The following is a 13,255-nucleotide window of genomic DNA, read 5'->3' on the forward strand; positions in this document are numbered from 1 at the left end:
AGCAAGAACTTCACCTTTTTAGAAGTAGGTTACTTCTTGTATAGCAGTACTTTGGGGATTAAAATCTGTGGGTCGCTGTTGCCTGATTGACTTCAGGAGTCAGTTGCAAAAAGAGCAGGCTTTTAGGCTGCTGACAGCTATATGACTTAATTATTTTTCTTCTGGTATTCACTTACCAGAACTGCATTTACGTTCTGCTACATACTGGATGACCTCGTGTGTACAGGCATTTGTGAGTCTAACAGATGTGATGAAAGGCATTTGCCCTTCCCCTAGCCGGCCTTTAGAATCACAGCGACAAAAGGCTCAAATATGAGGGAAGATAAACTTGTGAATATGTTAGAGGACAGTTCTGCCTCTAACTGTGACAAATAAGGGGAGGAAAAATGGAATATTCTTAAGGGACTCTGCAACTGGACACTACTTTGATAGGTCTCAAAAGCATCCTGTGAAATCACTTTTATCTAAGAAGAAGCACCTCTCATGTGCAGGACTCTGCTAGTCTGTGTTTCTTTGGTGAGTATGGTAGCAGAGTCAGTGGCAGCAACTGTTCATAGTTCAGTCTTGATAGATGACCTTTCTCAAACTTCTCACCAGAAGATGGGCTTTCCCTCCAGCCCCTCGCTGGTGTTTTTACCTCCCATTCCTCCTCTCAAACATCCCCACGCTGCCTCACCAGCTTTCTGTGTCTTGGAGGTTCAGATGCTACCAGGGCTTTGTTTTCACTTCTTTCAGTTTCTATTCTCCTTGCCTACAGAGATCCCTGGGTATTTGCTTTTGTTTCTAGGACACCAACTCCTTTCTGGCAAACTTGGGCTTCTGTTAGGAAAAAGGGGTTTGATGCTGCTTGCACAGAACTGCTAGAGGACTTTCTCCTAATTCAGCCTGGCTTGTAACTTCTGCTTATTCAATCAGTTGTTATATACAGATCTCAGCTCCAGTCACAGCCCTCCCTGGGCTTGTTGCTCTTGGCTGAAAGTGAAAATCATGGTTTTCGTTCCTTCTGTGTTCGCCTTTTTTTCCTGCATCTAAATTCATTCGAGCTAAGAAGTAACTGGTAGCATTTTTTTTATCGCTGGTGCTACTGAGAGCTTTGTCACTCTCCCTCCTAGGCAGGATGCATAACCATGGTAAAAAAGCCTTACAAGTTTGGAAAGCTTTCTTTTCTTGTCACAATTTGCGCACCAAAACCTTCTAAAGCCTGTTTACAATGCCAGGCAAAATTTGGTTGTGCAGTTATAGTAAAAACGTTTGCTGCTTCTGGCCTCTAAGAGTGGTATACGGGAAAAGTAGTATATTAAAAGTGTTGAATGGCTATGGCTTTATTTTAATCCCTTTTTAATGAAAGCCTCCTTTTACTATCCCACTTTTATTTCTGTCTTCCATCCAGCAGGTGGATGGATTTCAAACAGTCTTACAATCTCATCGGGGGGGGGGGAGATGGACCCCAAAACGAGAACCCCCGCCTAGGAGTGCATTAGGCGTCGGGCATCCCCGTGCTAGTTAGGAAGCTCCAGAAGCTGTTAGGGAATGAGTTGAGCCCGACGGGGTGCAGGGCTGGTAGCCTAGCACCGCCGGGGGGGGCTCCCGCGTCTTCCTCCTCCTCCGGGACTACCGCTCCCAGAAGCGCCCGGGCTGAAAGTGAAAATAAACGCCAGGTTACGATTCTTCCCCCCCCTCCTCTCGCCGGCGGCGGCCGCACATGTCCTTTCTCTTTTGTTTTCCGCCCGGCAGGCCAGCCGTGCGCCCGGGCTGCGGGAGACGCCGCCGCCGCCGGGAATCGCCGCCCCGGGGGAGCCCCGGGACCGGGACCCCGCCGCAGCCGTGCCCCGCAGCTGCCGCCCGGACCCTCGGAGAAGCGTAGAAGAGCCGTTTTTTATGGAGCTGGAAGCCCAGACCGCGGAGTAAAACTTTGCAGTTTCTCCCCGCGATTCCCACATGCAAGTTGATAACGTGAGACCGGCTGCTTTTCTCCTTGCTGCTGCTACCTCGAGTGCTGAGGGGCCAACGCTCTCCTCTCCCACCTGCTGCTGCTTCCTTTGCCCGGCCCCAGAGCCGCTCGGCGGGCTTACCTTGCCATGTGGGGCTAGGGGAGGTGCGGCCACTCTCCCGAGCCTGAAGCGGTGAACATGGAGGCGGCGTGCAAACCCGACGGCGGGGAGCAGAGTCATCGGGGCGGCGGCAGGGACGCCCCCGGGGACGCCGCTATGGACTGCTACTTGCGATCTCAGGGCTTGTACAGAAAGAGGGTCGCCAAGGACGGATCTTGTCTCTTCAGGGCTGTGGCCGAGCAGGTAACCGCTTACACAAAGCTACTTCCCGTGAAAGTGGGGGAAGCGGATCTCGTTAGTGCCTGGTAAATGCAGGCGAGCGTAGGGTGAGGTTACACAGTCGTGTGCCAGGGGAAAAAAATAGTTCCAGTCTTGCGGGTTGAGGGGGAGTTCTGTGTGCACGGCCGCCTTCTGTCACCAAGAAATTGTGACCTGTTTTGACCTCCCACTGCTGCCTCAGAGCTTTTTTCAGTCTAAGATCTCAGCATTTGCGTACAGCTGCTTTGTACGAGACTATTTAGGAAATGGAATTTAGTGGAAAGAACTGAAAGGCCCTGTTCTTAGTTTTCTTAGTTAGTTTACTATAAAACTGGAAAATTTATTTTCAGTTCTTCCTGTTGAATTCCCCTCCCCCATTTCAGTGTTACTGTTAAAGGAAAAAAGTGACAGCGTCATCTTGCCTTAAATACAAACAAACAGCAGTGGGAGCTCTGGTGCTTCTGATTGTGGGAGCCCAGATTCCTGTGCTAATTATACACAGTTCACTTTTTTTTTTTTTTAAAAAATTGCTTTCCCTGCTGAATTTACAAGTTCAGGCAAGCAAACACTATTGATCTGAAGTAAGTGGGATTTTCTATTTCAAGGGAATAATCGATGAATAAACACTGATACTCTGATGTTTTTAATTAACACATATAGAAGGTTTCTCCCACACTCCAGTGTACACAGAACTTTTTTCAACTATTATATTTTTAAAATCCCATTTTTATTTTTTTAAAGGGAAGGTCTTTAATTCAAATTTCGCCTAATCTCTGTGCTCTTCATACAGAAAAAACGGAACTGAATTTTGAACTGTTTTAAATTGAGGGTAGTGCGTAAGGGTTGCAAGAGAGGCTGCAGCTTAAATTGGCTGGAACATACCTATGTTGTACTGAGGATGCAAAGACACGTTAGAGGTAACTCTGAACCTATGATGAAAGTAGTATTTTTCCAGTAGAGGTTTGAACAGGAGGTAGAATGCAGGTGGTGTGTTGGGATCTGAATTCCTGGTTTCCAAATCAGTGTTTGGGCAACAGACCTATACCTCTTAACTTTAAGAGAAAGTAACTCTGCGCTGTCTTAGATTTCATTGGGTTTCATTTGAACAAGTACACATTGGTAGTTGATTTCCTCGTACGCTCCTGCGGTAACTTCTTCGATCAATTGGAGTCCTTTACAAAGGAGTTGGTTAAAGAATGACAGTAAATGCTATTCCTTTAGCTCAGTAAATCCTTATAAAATTGAATACTAGTAAATATGTGAATCCTGCAGTTACTTAATTTTTGATTAAGTAATTGGTTTCACCTGCATATTGTTACCGAATGAATATGCATTTTAAATATTCTTAAAAATAAAACTAGAGTATTTCCAAGCCTGTATTTAGACAACAGTCATTAATTATTTGTGTCATCAAAAGTCCTAAGAACCAGTGTAAATTTTCTTCTGTTTCTCCTTTTGTAGGTGTTACACTCTCAGTCGCGGCATATGGATGTTAGGATGGCTTGTGTAGACTATCTTCGGAAGAATAGGGAGAAATTTGAAGCAGTAAGTATTTTTTGTTTTCTTTGTGAGCATTTAAAAAAAATGTTACTTTGTTCCTTCTGCTTTTCTAAGGCATATTCTCTAGTTTGTGACGGTATTTGTCATAGCTATATGCTACTTGATGCTTTTTAAAGTGAGTGCTCTTTAAATTAATCAGCACGTATGTGGTAGTAACTCATTTCATATGCCTGGAGAAAGACCTGTATATTGCTGGGACTGGAGGGATATGAGGTGGGAGGAGTTTTTAGTGCTTATTAAAAAACACAACAAACTTTCTTAGCCTTTAATAGTCTGTAGTGGAGCTACTAAAATCTGGATTTTATTTTAGTATAATGCCTATTTTAATAAAGGTCATAAAATGTTTTTATTGTGCTATCTAATTGCTTTCACAGTATATAAGGGATTTGACTGATGAGATAGGTGAAATTTGGTTCAGGGTCTGCAATTCATTATACAGTGCCACTGTGTTTTTTTTCTAAATATCTGTAATGAAGTTCTTCATCAGCCGTGGGCATCAAGTATTTCAATATTGATCAATATTTGGCCAAAGTTGTTCAGTGTTAACATTATAAAATCCTTTTTTGTCTTCTTCCTTTTAAAAGAACACAAATAATGGCACTCCTGTTTGCATGTCTTCTAGTATGCATACCATTTAACCCATTTCCAGAATAGCCAAAACAGGAGTGTGTGAAAGCATTTTTAACTAGAGGATTCGTACTCAGCTCTCTTCTGTTCCAAATTTACCCAGACCCCCCCCAAAAAAGGCAGTTTTAGATGCACATTGGCACAGGGAAGGGAAGGAAAGCAGGAATAAAAGGGTGTGTATTTCTGACAAAGTGCTCTATGCGCAAATGTGACTGATCGCTGTTAATGTGGATGTTGTCACAAATGAATGACATAAAATACAGTGAATCTGTTGGGAGAATGTAGCTCTTACTTGGCTATTTCCATCTGCCAGTACTGTTTGTTTCTAGAGCATCTGAGGACTTACCAACTCTTAGATCTCTCTCTCTCTTATTTTATTTTTTCACTGCTGACTTTTTCATCCCTTTCTTTCCAGAATTATCCCACTCACTCCAATATTTACTTCTGTTTTCTTGTTGCATTGTGTAGTTTTTGGAAATACCATGACCCTTCTTGACTGTAAATGTGTGGTGTTTCCCCTCGCCAGTTCTGACACCTTCTTGGCCTGGTAACTGCTTTGTCAACCCAAGCTGGTTTTATTATCTTCGTTTCTCTCCTCCAAACTCCCAGTCTCACTGTTCTTTTCCCCTCAGACATGATCCAAATGATATGACCTCTCCTCTATCTATATTTACTGTCCTTCTGAAAAGTCTCTTCTGAAAAATTACATGAAATTTTTTAGGTGTTTCATGTACGAGGTTGAAGTGTTCCGTATCTGTTCTCATTTCCTAGTGTTCCTACTCCCTTAGGTACTGCTGATCTCCTTTGCTCCCCATATCTCTTACACTACTGTGTGTTTTCCATCTGGAATATAGCATTGTTGCCTTCTCTCTCTCTTAAAAAAACCCAGACAAAAAAAAAAAACCCAAAAAACAGCCAAACCACAAACCAAAAAAGCCCCAACAAAAACCCCAACATCCCCCCCCGCCCCCCCCAAAAACTCAACAACAAACAAACAAACAAAAAAAACCCTAAACAACAAATGCCTCTTTCCCTAACCTCTTACTTCAATTATCTACTCATCTGCTTTCTTGGTAGTTACGCTCTGTTGACGTGTACTGGTGGTACTCATTGAAGTTCCTCTTCTCTCTGTCTATTGTAACCACTTCAGCTTGAATTTCTGTCTCTTTTGTTCCACTGATACTGCTATAACCAAAGTTTCAGGTGACTGTGTGTAACCATCACCTTCATTTTCACCCTCATCCTTTCCTGAAGTGTTATCTTTGATTGCTGCTGTCTTACATTTATTCTCTTCAGTTTCTTATGAGAACTTTCTGGTGCCCTTCCTTTCTTTGTCCGTGCATTACCTTTAGGTCATTTAATTTTGACACACAAAACAACTGCTGTCTATGATTGTGTTTTACTGATCCATCTTTTAACTTCATACCTGATTGCTTCTGTCTAAATTAAAAATTTTGGCCAGACTTTTTGATTCTTCTTATTAACCACACTGTCCAGCCAGGTTCAGAATGGCTAAAGCAGAACTTTTAATCTTGCTACTCTGCTCAGTTTTCTTTATTACTTTGGTTCTTAATCACTGTGGGGAAAGAGGCCATCCAGATTATAGCGTAAGTTAATAATGGGAATTATTTCTTTGTTTGGACCTCTGTGGATCTGTATTTTAACTAAACCAAGCAGATTATGTCTAAATAGTGCTTTTAAAATACAGCCTTTCTGTTGGCCATCATGGCTGAAACACTTAGAAGTTAACACCTCTCAATTACTGCAGCATCCTTCTCTGGCCTTGACAAATTGTGAATTTAGCCTCTTGGTGTGTGTTAAGGAGTGCAGCTGAAGGATTGCTTTCTTAGCTTGGTGCTTACAGTGTAGCCTGATTGTTTGCATCCTTTCACTGAAAGTAAAAGTTTGAAGTGGTACAGAAAAGAGGAAAAAATGCTTTATGACTTGCCTATACTACGTCTTATCGCTACTTGGGTACCACAGAAACGACACTCCCGATTTCTGATTGTCCTTTGCTGGCTATTTCTTTTAACAAGATGCTTGAATAAGCCCACACATGCTCTGTCCAGTGATGCCGTGCACACCTGGGACTAATTGTACATAAACATATACACATACTTAACAGCATCTTTGCTTTCTCTCGGATATCCTGTTTGGCTGCTGGATTTCTTTTTGCGTGTTTTTTTTTCCCTGTTTTTGGATTGTGTAATGACTCCAAAAGCTGTGTATGTGGTTGTGTTCTGGAATGCAGACCATTTATTCCCTCATCTCTACATCACTTTATACTTAGATTGTAAGCTCTTTGAGAGCAGGATAGTCTTAAATTTCCACAGGTACGTTCCCATTGGTACAGTGGGTCATAGACTGGGGATTCCATATGCTACGCGAATAAAAATAACTAATCGTTACTATTTTTTTCTTTAAACACAGTTCATTGAGGGGCCATTTGAAGAGTATTTAAAATGTTTGGAAAACCCACAGGTATGTTAAGTTTGATTTGTAATAGAAAGCAGTACTTTTATTGAAGTTGATGGGTAATGAGATTTTTTTTTTCCCCCTCACAAATGTCTTTGAACTTAAGAGGTCTCTGAATTATGTGAATATGTACTTTTATGCAGGTACTCTCTATTGTAAGATGATTTGAGGAATTTTTTTCTGTCTTGATTTTAAACCTGTTATTCCTCAAAATTGTGTCCAAACCTTTCTAGTCCCTGCTAATGCCAGGAAACATAGAGTGGCTAGCTTTTTCTTGAAGACAACCTTGAATAAAGGTCTCGAAGTTTAGGTGATGAAAAGACAGTTACTCGTGTAAGGGATATTATGAACAGTAGCTACAGGCTCATATGACGATACTGATTTGAAGCAAAAAAAATTATTTTTTCACCCTAATTTAATTCTAGTGTTCTTACTAGGGAGTTAACAGTTTGCATAAAATGAGGCGGGGGGAAAGCGGACAATCTAGTACAATATTGCAAAATCTGTCATTTTTTTTAAGCTTTTGTACATAAAGTTTATTAAATTTTCCTCTCCTAGAAATCAAAGCATGGCTTTTGCCCCCCTGCTCCCACCACGCCTACAGCATCCCTAAGTAGAATGGCTAACCTGATGGTTGTTTATTTCAGTTTCCAAAATGAATGGTGGAAGAAGGAAAAAAGTGGATGTTATCCTGTTCTGCTTCTGTGTTGCTTTGTTTATTCCAGGATTTTTAATTGCAAAGCTTTGTTAGTCAGATCCTGAGGTTATATGCTCTGCTAAATGGCAAATCATGTTCTTTTCCACTACAACTTATTCTGCACTGAACTATGCCAACATGAATGGTTTACAGCACTGCAGTGTGTATAGCAAAATGTCTTTTTCATACGTGTCTACTAATGTTTAAAAAATATTTTTGAAGAATAAAACATACAGTAGCTTTTTGACAGATCAGATGAATTAATATTATTCTGTATTTGAAAATTCCCATGACAATTTGAAAAATGATTAAAAAACTTGAACTGCTACAAATTCCTGCCCCAAACTTAATTTCAGTCACTTTTAATTTCAGTAAGAATTTAAAAAAGAAAAAAAAAGAGAGAAATCTAGTCACATCATACTGGAAACACAGTACAGGGGTTAGGCTGTAACAGAAGAAACAACTACTTTTCTATGATTTGAGTCTGGGTTATGGCGTTACTGACATTTCACTGTTTAACAGCTTTAAAGGGCAGATTTTTGGTCTTTCTTCAGGTATTGATATACAGCTGCTTGCTTGAGAATGCAACTAACTGTTACAAGTTTATTTTGGCTGTTGGGAAGTGGTCTGTCCACTTTGTGTTGGAGCACTTCCCAAGACTGTGTCAAGACATTTGTATGGAAGTTATCTGAGGCATGAGAGTTAAGCCTCAGGGTTCTTTTTAGAGTTCATCATGGCTAAAGGCCCACAAAATGAGGCAGTTTTGAAGTTAGAGGGTAACATTTTTAAAAGCACTTGATAAATCTGACATTCGCTTTTGTCAAAAGCCACTTTTGAAAAGCCAGACTGCTGGTTGTTTAACAGAAGAAGAAGAATAAAAACACTGTATTACCTTTCAAAATCATATTCTTTAATGGTAGATCTGTATTCATGTGATTGTTTTTAGTTCTCTCAGTTTTCATACAGATCAGTTTCTACTTTGGGAAAAAAGCCCTCTAGCTTGTACCCCTTAACCTTACTGGAATAGTTACTGTTATTTCAAACAACCTTCAAATACAATCAAAGTGTCTCAGTTGAACTCTAGACTCAGTGGTGATATTTTTCTTTTTTTGAAATGATTTCTTGCTTCTCTTGATCTACATACACATGAGGAAGTATAATAACTGTATGTTTGACTGAACTTAATTTTCTGATTTTTTTCAACACAGGAATGGGTTGGACAAGTAGAAATAAGTGCCCTTTCTCTAATGTACAAGTAAGAAAGCCTTTTAATATGTTCTATTGACATCAGTTTAGTTGTCTTGTTAGTTAATCAGTTGGAATAGCAAAGATGGAACTGTATGTTATACCATAGTTCTCCAGAAAATTATAAATATGCTTTGAAAATTGCAGCTGTCAAGGTATTCAATAAAAATAGAAAAGTGAGCTTTGAAAATGACATTTAATTTGTGATTTGAATACGGGTTTGCAATAGTGTCATATATCTCATCTGCACAACTTACTGTGGGTAGAATCGTACTGTTTGTGTATTGTTAATTTTCATGCTACAATTTTTCTGTTAAAATGGCTTTTCTTCCTATTTCTCACCAAGGCTTTACTATCAACCCTATTGCGAAGCTGTGCGCTGTACCCATTTCTTTATTACCTCTGTACAAATGCTGTGGTGTAGCTTAGTGATACGAGTATTGTGGGCTGTATGCCAGAAAGTCGTTCTCACACCTCCCCTGGTATGAAGTTGTATGTACTGGTATAAGACTACCTGGTGTACTGCTCTAGCTTATTCTCATTTCTGTATAAATCTTCTGTTTTCCCCTGTATCAGTATATATGAAACAGTATGAGTTTGTCAAGGGCCGTAGCTTGCGCTGTGCCTAAGGAATGTTTTGGTATTTGTGTAGAGACAAACACTCCTCTTACTGATGAACAGTTTTGCTGATGTGTTTTTACTAAATATAAACCTATATATTAATCTTTTCTTCACAAAGTGGTATGAAACAATGTGCTGAATATTTTTAACCGCTTTCCAATCACTGTGTAAGGGAATGAGCAATGTACAGCATCTTCTTTCTGCTGTTTGTAAACCAGTTAAAGTCCATATTTCAAAATACTTACTGTAAACTAATGACTTCTTTTGTACTTTGATGCAGTTGATAAGAGGGGAAAAAACCTAGTTAAATTACTTTCAGGTACTTAGATGACCGCTAAGTGTGGGAAATTGCATGAAATTCTGTCTTTGCATTTTCTGTGGTTAATGGGGCAATTCAGAGTTTCATGTGCTGCATGGGTGGAAGAGGACTGAACTGAAAGTCAGTAAGGTTTGGCTCAAGAGACTTAGAGAGAAGGTCTGACGGATTGAGCTGGGGTGTAGAAAGACATAACTCAGTTTAAGTCAACAAAATTGCATGCTTGATTGGAACTGGGTGGTCGTGACCTTCTGTTTGTTGTATTTCTGGCCATGAGAAATGCATTCTTATGACATAGAAGCATTTAATTAATGATACACCTGTATCATGGACCACAGCTGATAAATGAATACAGAGACAAATCCTGGCTGATAATAGTATTTTTTTAGTTTCCCTTGGAAGTGTGAGGAGGCTTATGGCATAGTTAAAATTATAGGAAGTGTTTCACTGTAGAGTTGAACACATGGCAATTGTTTTCGGAAGACTGACTTCCATTAAAAAGGCTATTTAAGGGCTTTGGGAAAGTAGGAATGGTGATGGAGATTAGGGGAAAGAGTTGCTTCCCTTCCTGAATGCTGGCAGACTGAAGGAAAGTAGAAGTATGACTTTCCTGTTTGTGCCAAGTGGATGGTTGAGAGAGTTTCAGACTTTTCAGGCACAGGATAGAAGTGTAGTGTGAGTAGGTTTGTTTTCATTTCCACTCCTCAGATCTGTCAGAAGTGTAACTTAGTTATCTGGTAAATTTTCCTTGCCTCCCTAAAGCGGTTGCGTCCCTGAGCTATAACATTCTTTTCCTCTCAGAATTGCTTTTTCTGAGCTGTTCTAGAAAGTTGTGTTTGTTTTTAGTCCAAAAGCTGCACCTGTGAATATATTCAATAATTTTGCAAGACTAATTAAACTTTTGCTTGTGTGAGAGAGGAGGAAGGAAGTGATAAGCTGCTGAGCAAAGAATTCAAAGGGAGGATTACAGATAAAAGAGAGAGAAAATAATTAAATTTAAAATCATGACAGAGATTGATTATAGCAGAAAAACAAGTAGCAAAGATCAATAGTCTTTCAGTTTTTAGAAAAGAAAAAACCAAATAGCATGTCATGTCAGTATCCGTTGTGGATTTTCGTGTATTTGTCACTGTCGTGGTTTTAGCTGGGATAGAGTTAATTTTCTTCACTGCAGCTGGCACAGTGCTGTGCTTTGGACTTAGTATGAAAACAATGTTGATAACACACATGTTTTAGTTGTTGCTGGGTAGTGCTTATACTAGTCAAGGACTTTTCTAGCTTCCCAGGCTCTGCTGGGTACACAGGAAGCCGTGAGGGGAGGGGGCACAGCTAAGAGTGGATCCAAACTGGCCAAAGGGCATGACATTACATGATATGGAATATCCCAATATATTAACTAGGGGGAGCTGGCCGGGGGTGGGCAGCAATTGCGGCTCAGGGATGGGCAGCGTCAGTGGGCTGGTGGTGAGTGGTTGCATCGCTTATGGGTTTTTTCCTTTTTTTCTGGGCTTCATTTCTCTCTCTCGTTATTTTCCTTTTTTTTTATATTATTATTATTAACATTATTATTGCTACTATTTTATTTTAATTATTAAGCTGTTCTTATCTCAACCCACAAGACTTCTTGCTTTTGCTCTTCAGATTCTTTCCACTGTCCCACTGGGGTGGGGGGAGTGAGCAAGCATCTGTGTGGTGTTTAGTTGCTGACTGGGGCTAAACCACTACAGTCGCTTTATATCCAGTTCAACTTTTTAGGCTTTTTTATCTCACAAGATGAAAAAAGAATTATAAGTATGGAGTGTAAATTCTAAATTTGCTTAGAGCTTGTAGTAGCTCAACTCTTCATTTATGGTATTTTTAATTCTCTTAAATGTAATGAAGTACCAGAACATAGTTTGCAGTGATAAAAATTTACCTAAACCTGTTTTTAAAAACTATGCTGGACTGATACCCTTGATGATGAGTATCTGCCACCATTGCAACAGCATGCTATCTGCTGGTTGGGTCCAAGCTTCCCAAAAAGTTTGTTTCCATTCTTTTAGTCGAAGAGACAACAAAGGGGTTTCTTTGCCATTTTAAATCCAGCAATTTGAGTCTAATGAATACAACATGGTGTTCGACTCCACACTTGCCGGAGTCTTTATCCAAAGAGAAGGAGAAACTGAGCTTTCTGAATGTTCTCTTTTTTTTTTTTTTCCCTCCGGTGTATTATTCATTTTTAAAAAGGAGGAAAAGATTCTTCTTGCTGCACATGAAAAAAACCTGAGACACATGGAAGGCATGAGGTTTTCAGAGGTGCTGGAGGCTTGCTTGCAATATCTGATCCTCAGGCAATCCCCACTGATGATCTGTTGGGCTTTCAGTGTGCTCCTTAGCATGCCGTGGCAGCTGGACCACCATTTGGGAGCAGAAACATTGTGTGGACCCTTCTGAGCATGAGAACTTGGCTTGGTAGGCAAGAAGAGTTTCTGAGCACAGATGTGGGCTGCTCTGTTAACTGGCCTCTGTGCCCAAAAGGGTTCTAACACACATGTAATAAATCTGCTAGTGCAGGTCTCGCATAAGTCATTGCTCACCTTCTGGAAACTTATCACTGTGTCCTGTCTCTGTTCATAAAACCAGCTTTCTCTTTGTTCTGGTAGGTTTCCAAATGGCAAAGTGTAATGAATTTCTCCAGGACTGGGGAGCCGTCATCCTTCTAGACACAGCTCCAGAAAGCAGTGTCTGGAAATTTGTTTTACTTGTCATTAGCCCTGTGCACATTGTGCCAGCACATCTTATTCTAGTATTTTCTTTCATAAAAGTAAGCCTTTTTTTTTTGACCAGTGGTAGTTGTACTCATCATCTTAAGTGTTGTTTTCTACTAGGTGTTTTCTGTAGTTATTTATGTTCCTTGAACTTGACTGGAATATTCCAACTTTTCTTGATACTGACTTTTAAATGAATTATTCACTGCTACTTTTTTCTCAGGAAAGATTTCATAATATACCAGGAACCAAATGCTTCTCCTTCACATGTAACTGAAAATGGGTTTTCTGATAAGGTAAAAAAATTTTATGGCTATTGTGAAAGGCTGAATTAAGACTACTTTATAAATAGCAAGTAGTTTCATATAAGTTTTATTACTCAACACAAATAAATATTCTGAGAATTCGGTTCTAACAATTTATTTTGTACATATTTAAGGCACCTATTCTGTTAATACATGTAGGGCTTCTTTTTAAATAGATGGTCCATATTTGGGGTGGCGTATATCTTCCTAGTAATCTAAAATTCTGTAAAAATCAGTGTTACAAGCACTAACTCGCATAGCTACCTCTGTCTTAAATTCTTTTTTTATTTTCCGTCAAATTCTTTTTTTTGTTTTAAAGGACATCCACTAAATATTTTTATTTTTTTATTGAT

General features: G+C 39.8%; 1 protein-coding gene across 6 annotated transcripts in view; it reads left to right on the forward strand.

Annotated features, from left to right (window-relative positions):
* The first annotated feature begins 2,129 nt into the window (after positions 1-2,129).
* Positions 2,130-13,255, forward strand: part of OTUD4 (OTU deubiquitinase 4) — a 32,921-nt gene continuing 21,795 nt past the window's right edge. For all 6 annotated transcript variants that reach the window (XM_075090469.1, XM_075090472.1, XM_075090471.1 and 3 more), the window contains exons 1-5: positions 2,130-2,294; positions 3,771-3,854; positions 6,927-6,977; positions 8,877-8,923; positions 12,821-12,893. In XM_075090469.1, the coding sequence (XP_074946570.1) occupies positions 2,130-2,294; positions 3,771-3,854; positions 6,927-6,977; positions 8,877-8,923; positions 12,821-12,893 (420 nt within the window). The remainder of the gene's footprint in view (positions 2,295-3,770; positions 3,855-6,926; positions 6,978-8,876; positions 8,924-12,820; positions 12,894-13,255) is intronic.

The sequence above is a fragment of the Phalacrocorax aristotelis genome, chromosome 4 (genome assembly GCF_949628215.1).
Source record: "Phalacrocorax aristotelis chromosome 4, bGulAri2.1, whole genome shotgun sequence".
NCBI lineage: Eukaryota > Metazoa > Chordata > Aves > Suliformes > Phalacrocoracidae > Phalacrocorax > Phalacrocorax aristotelis.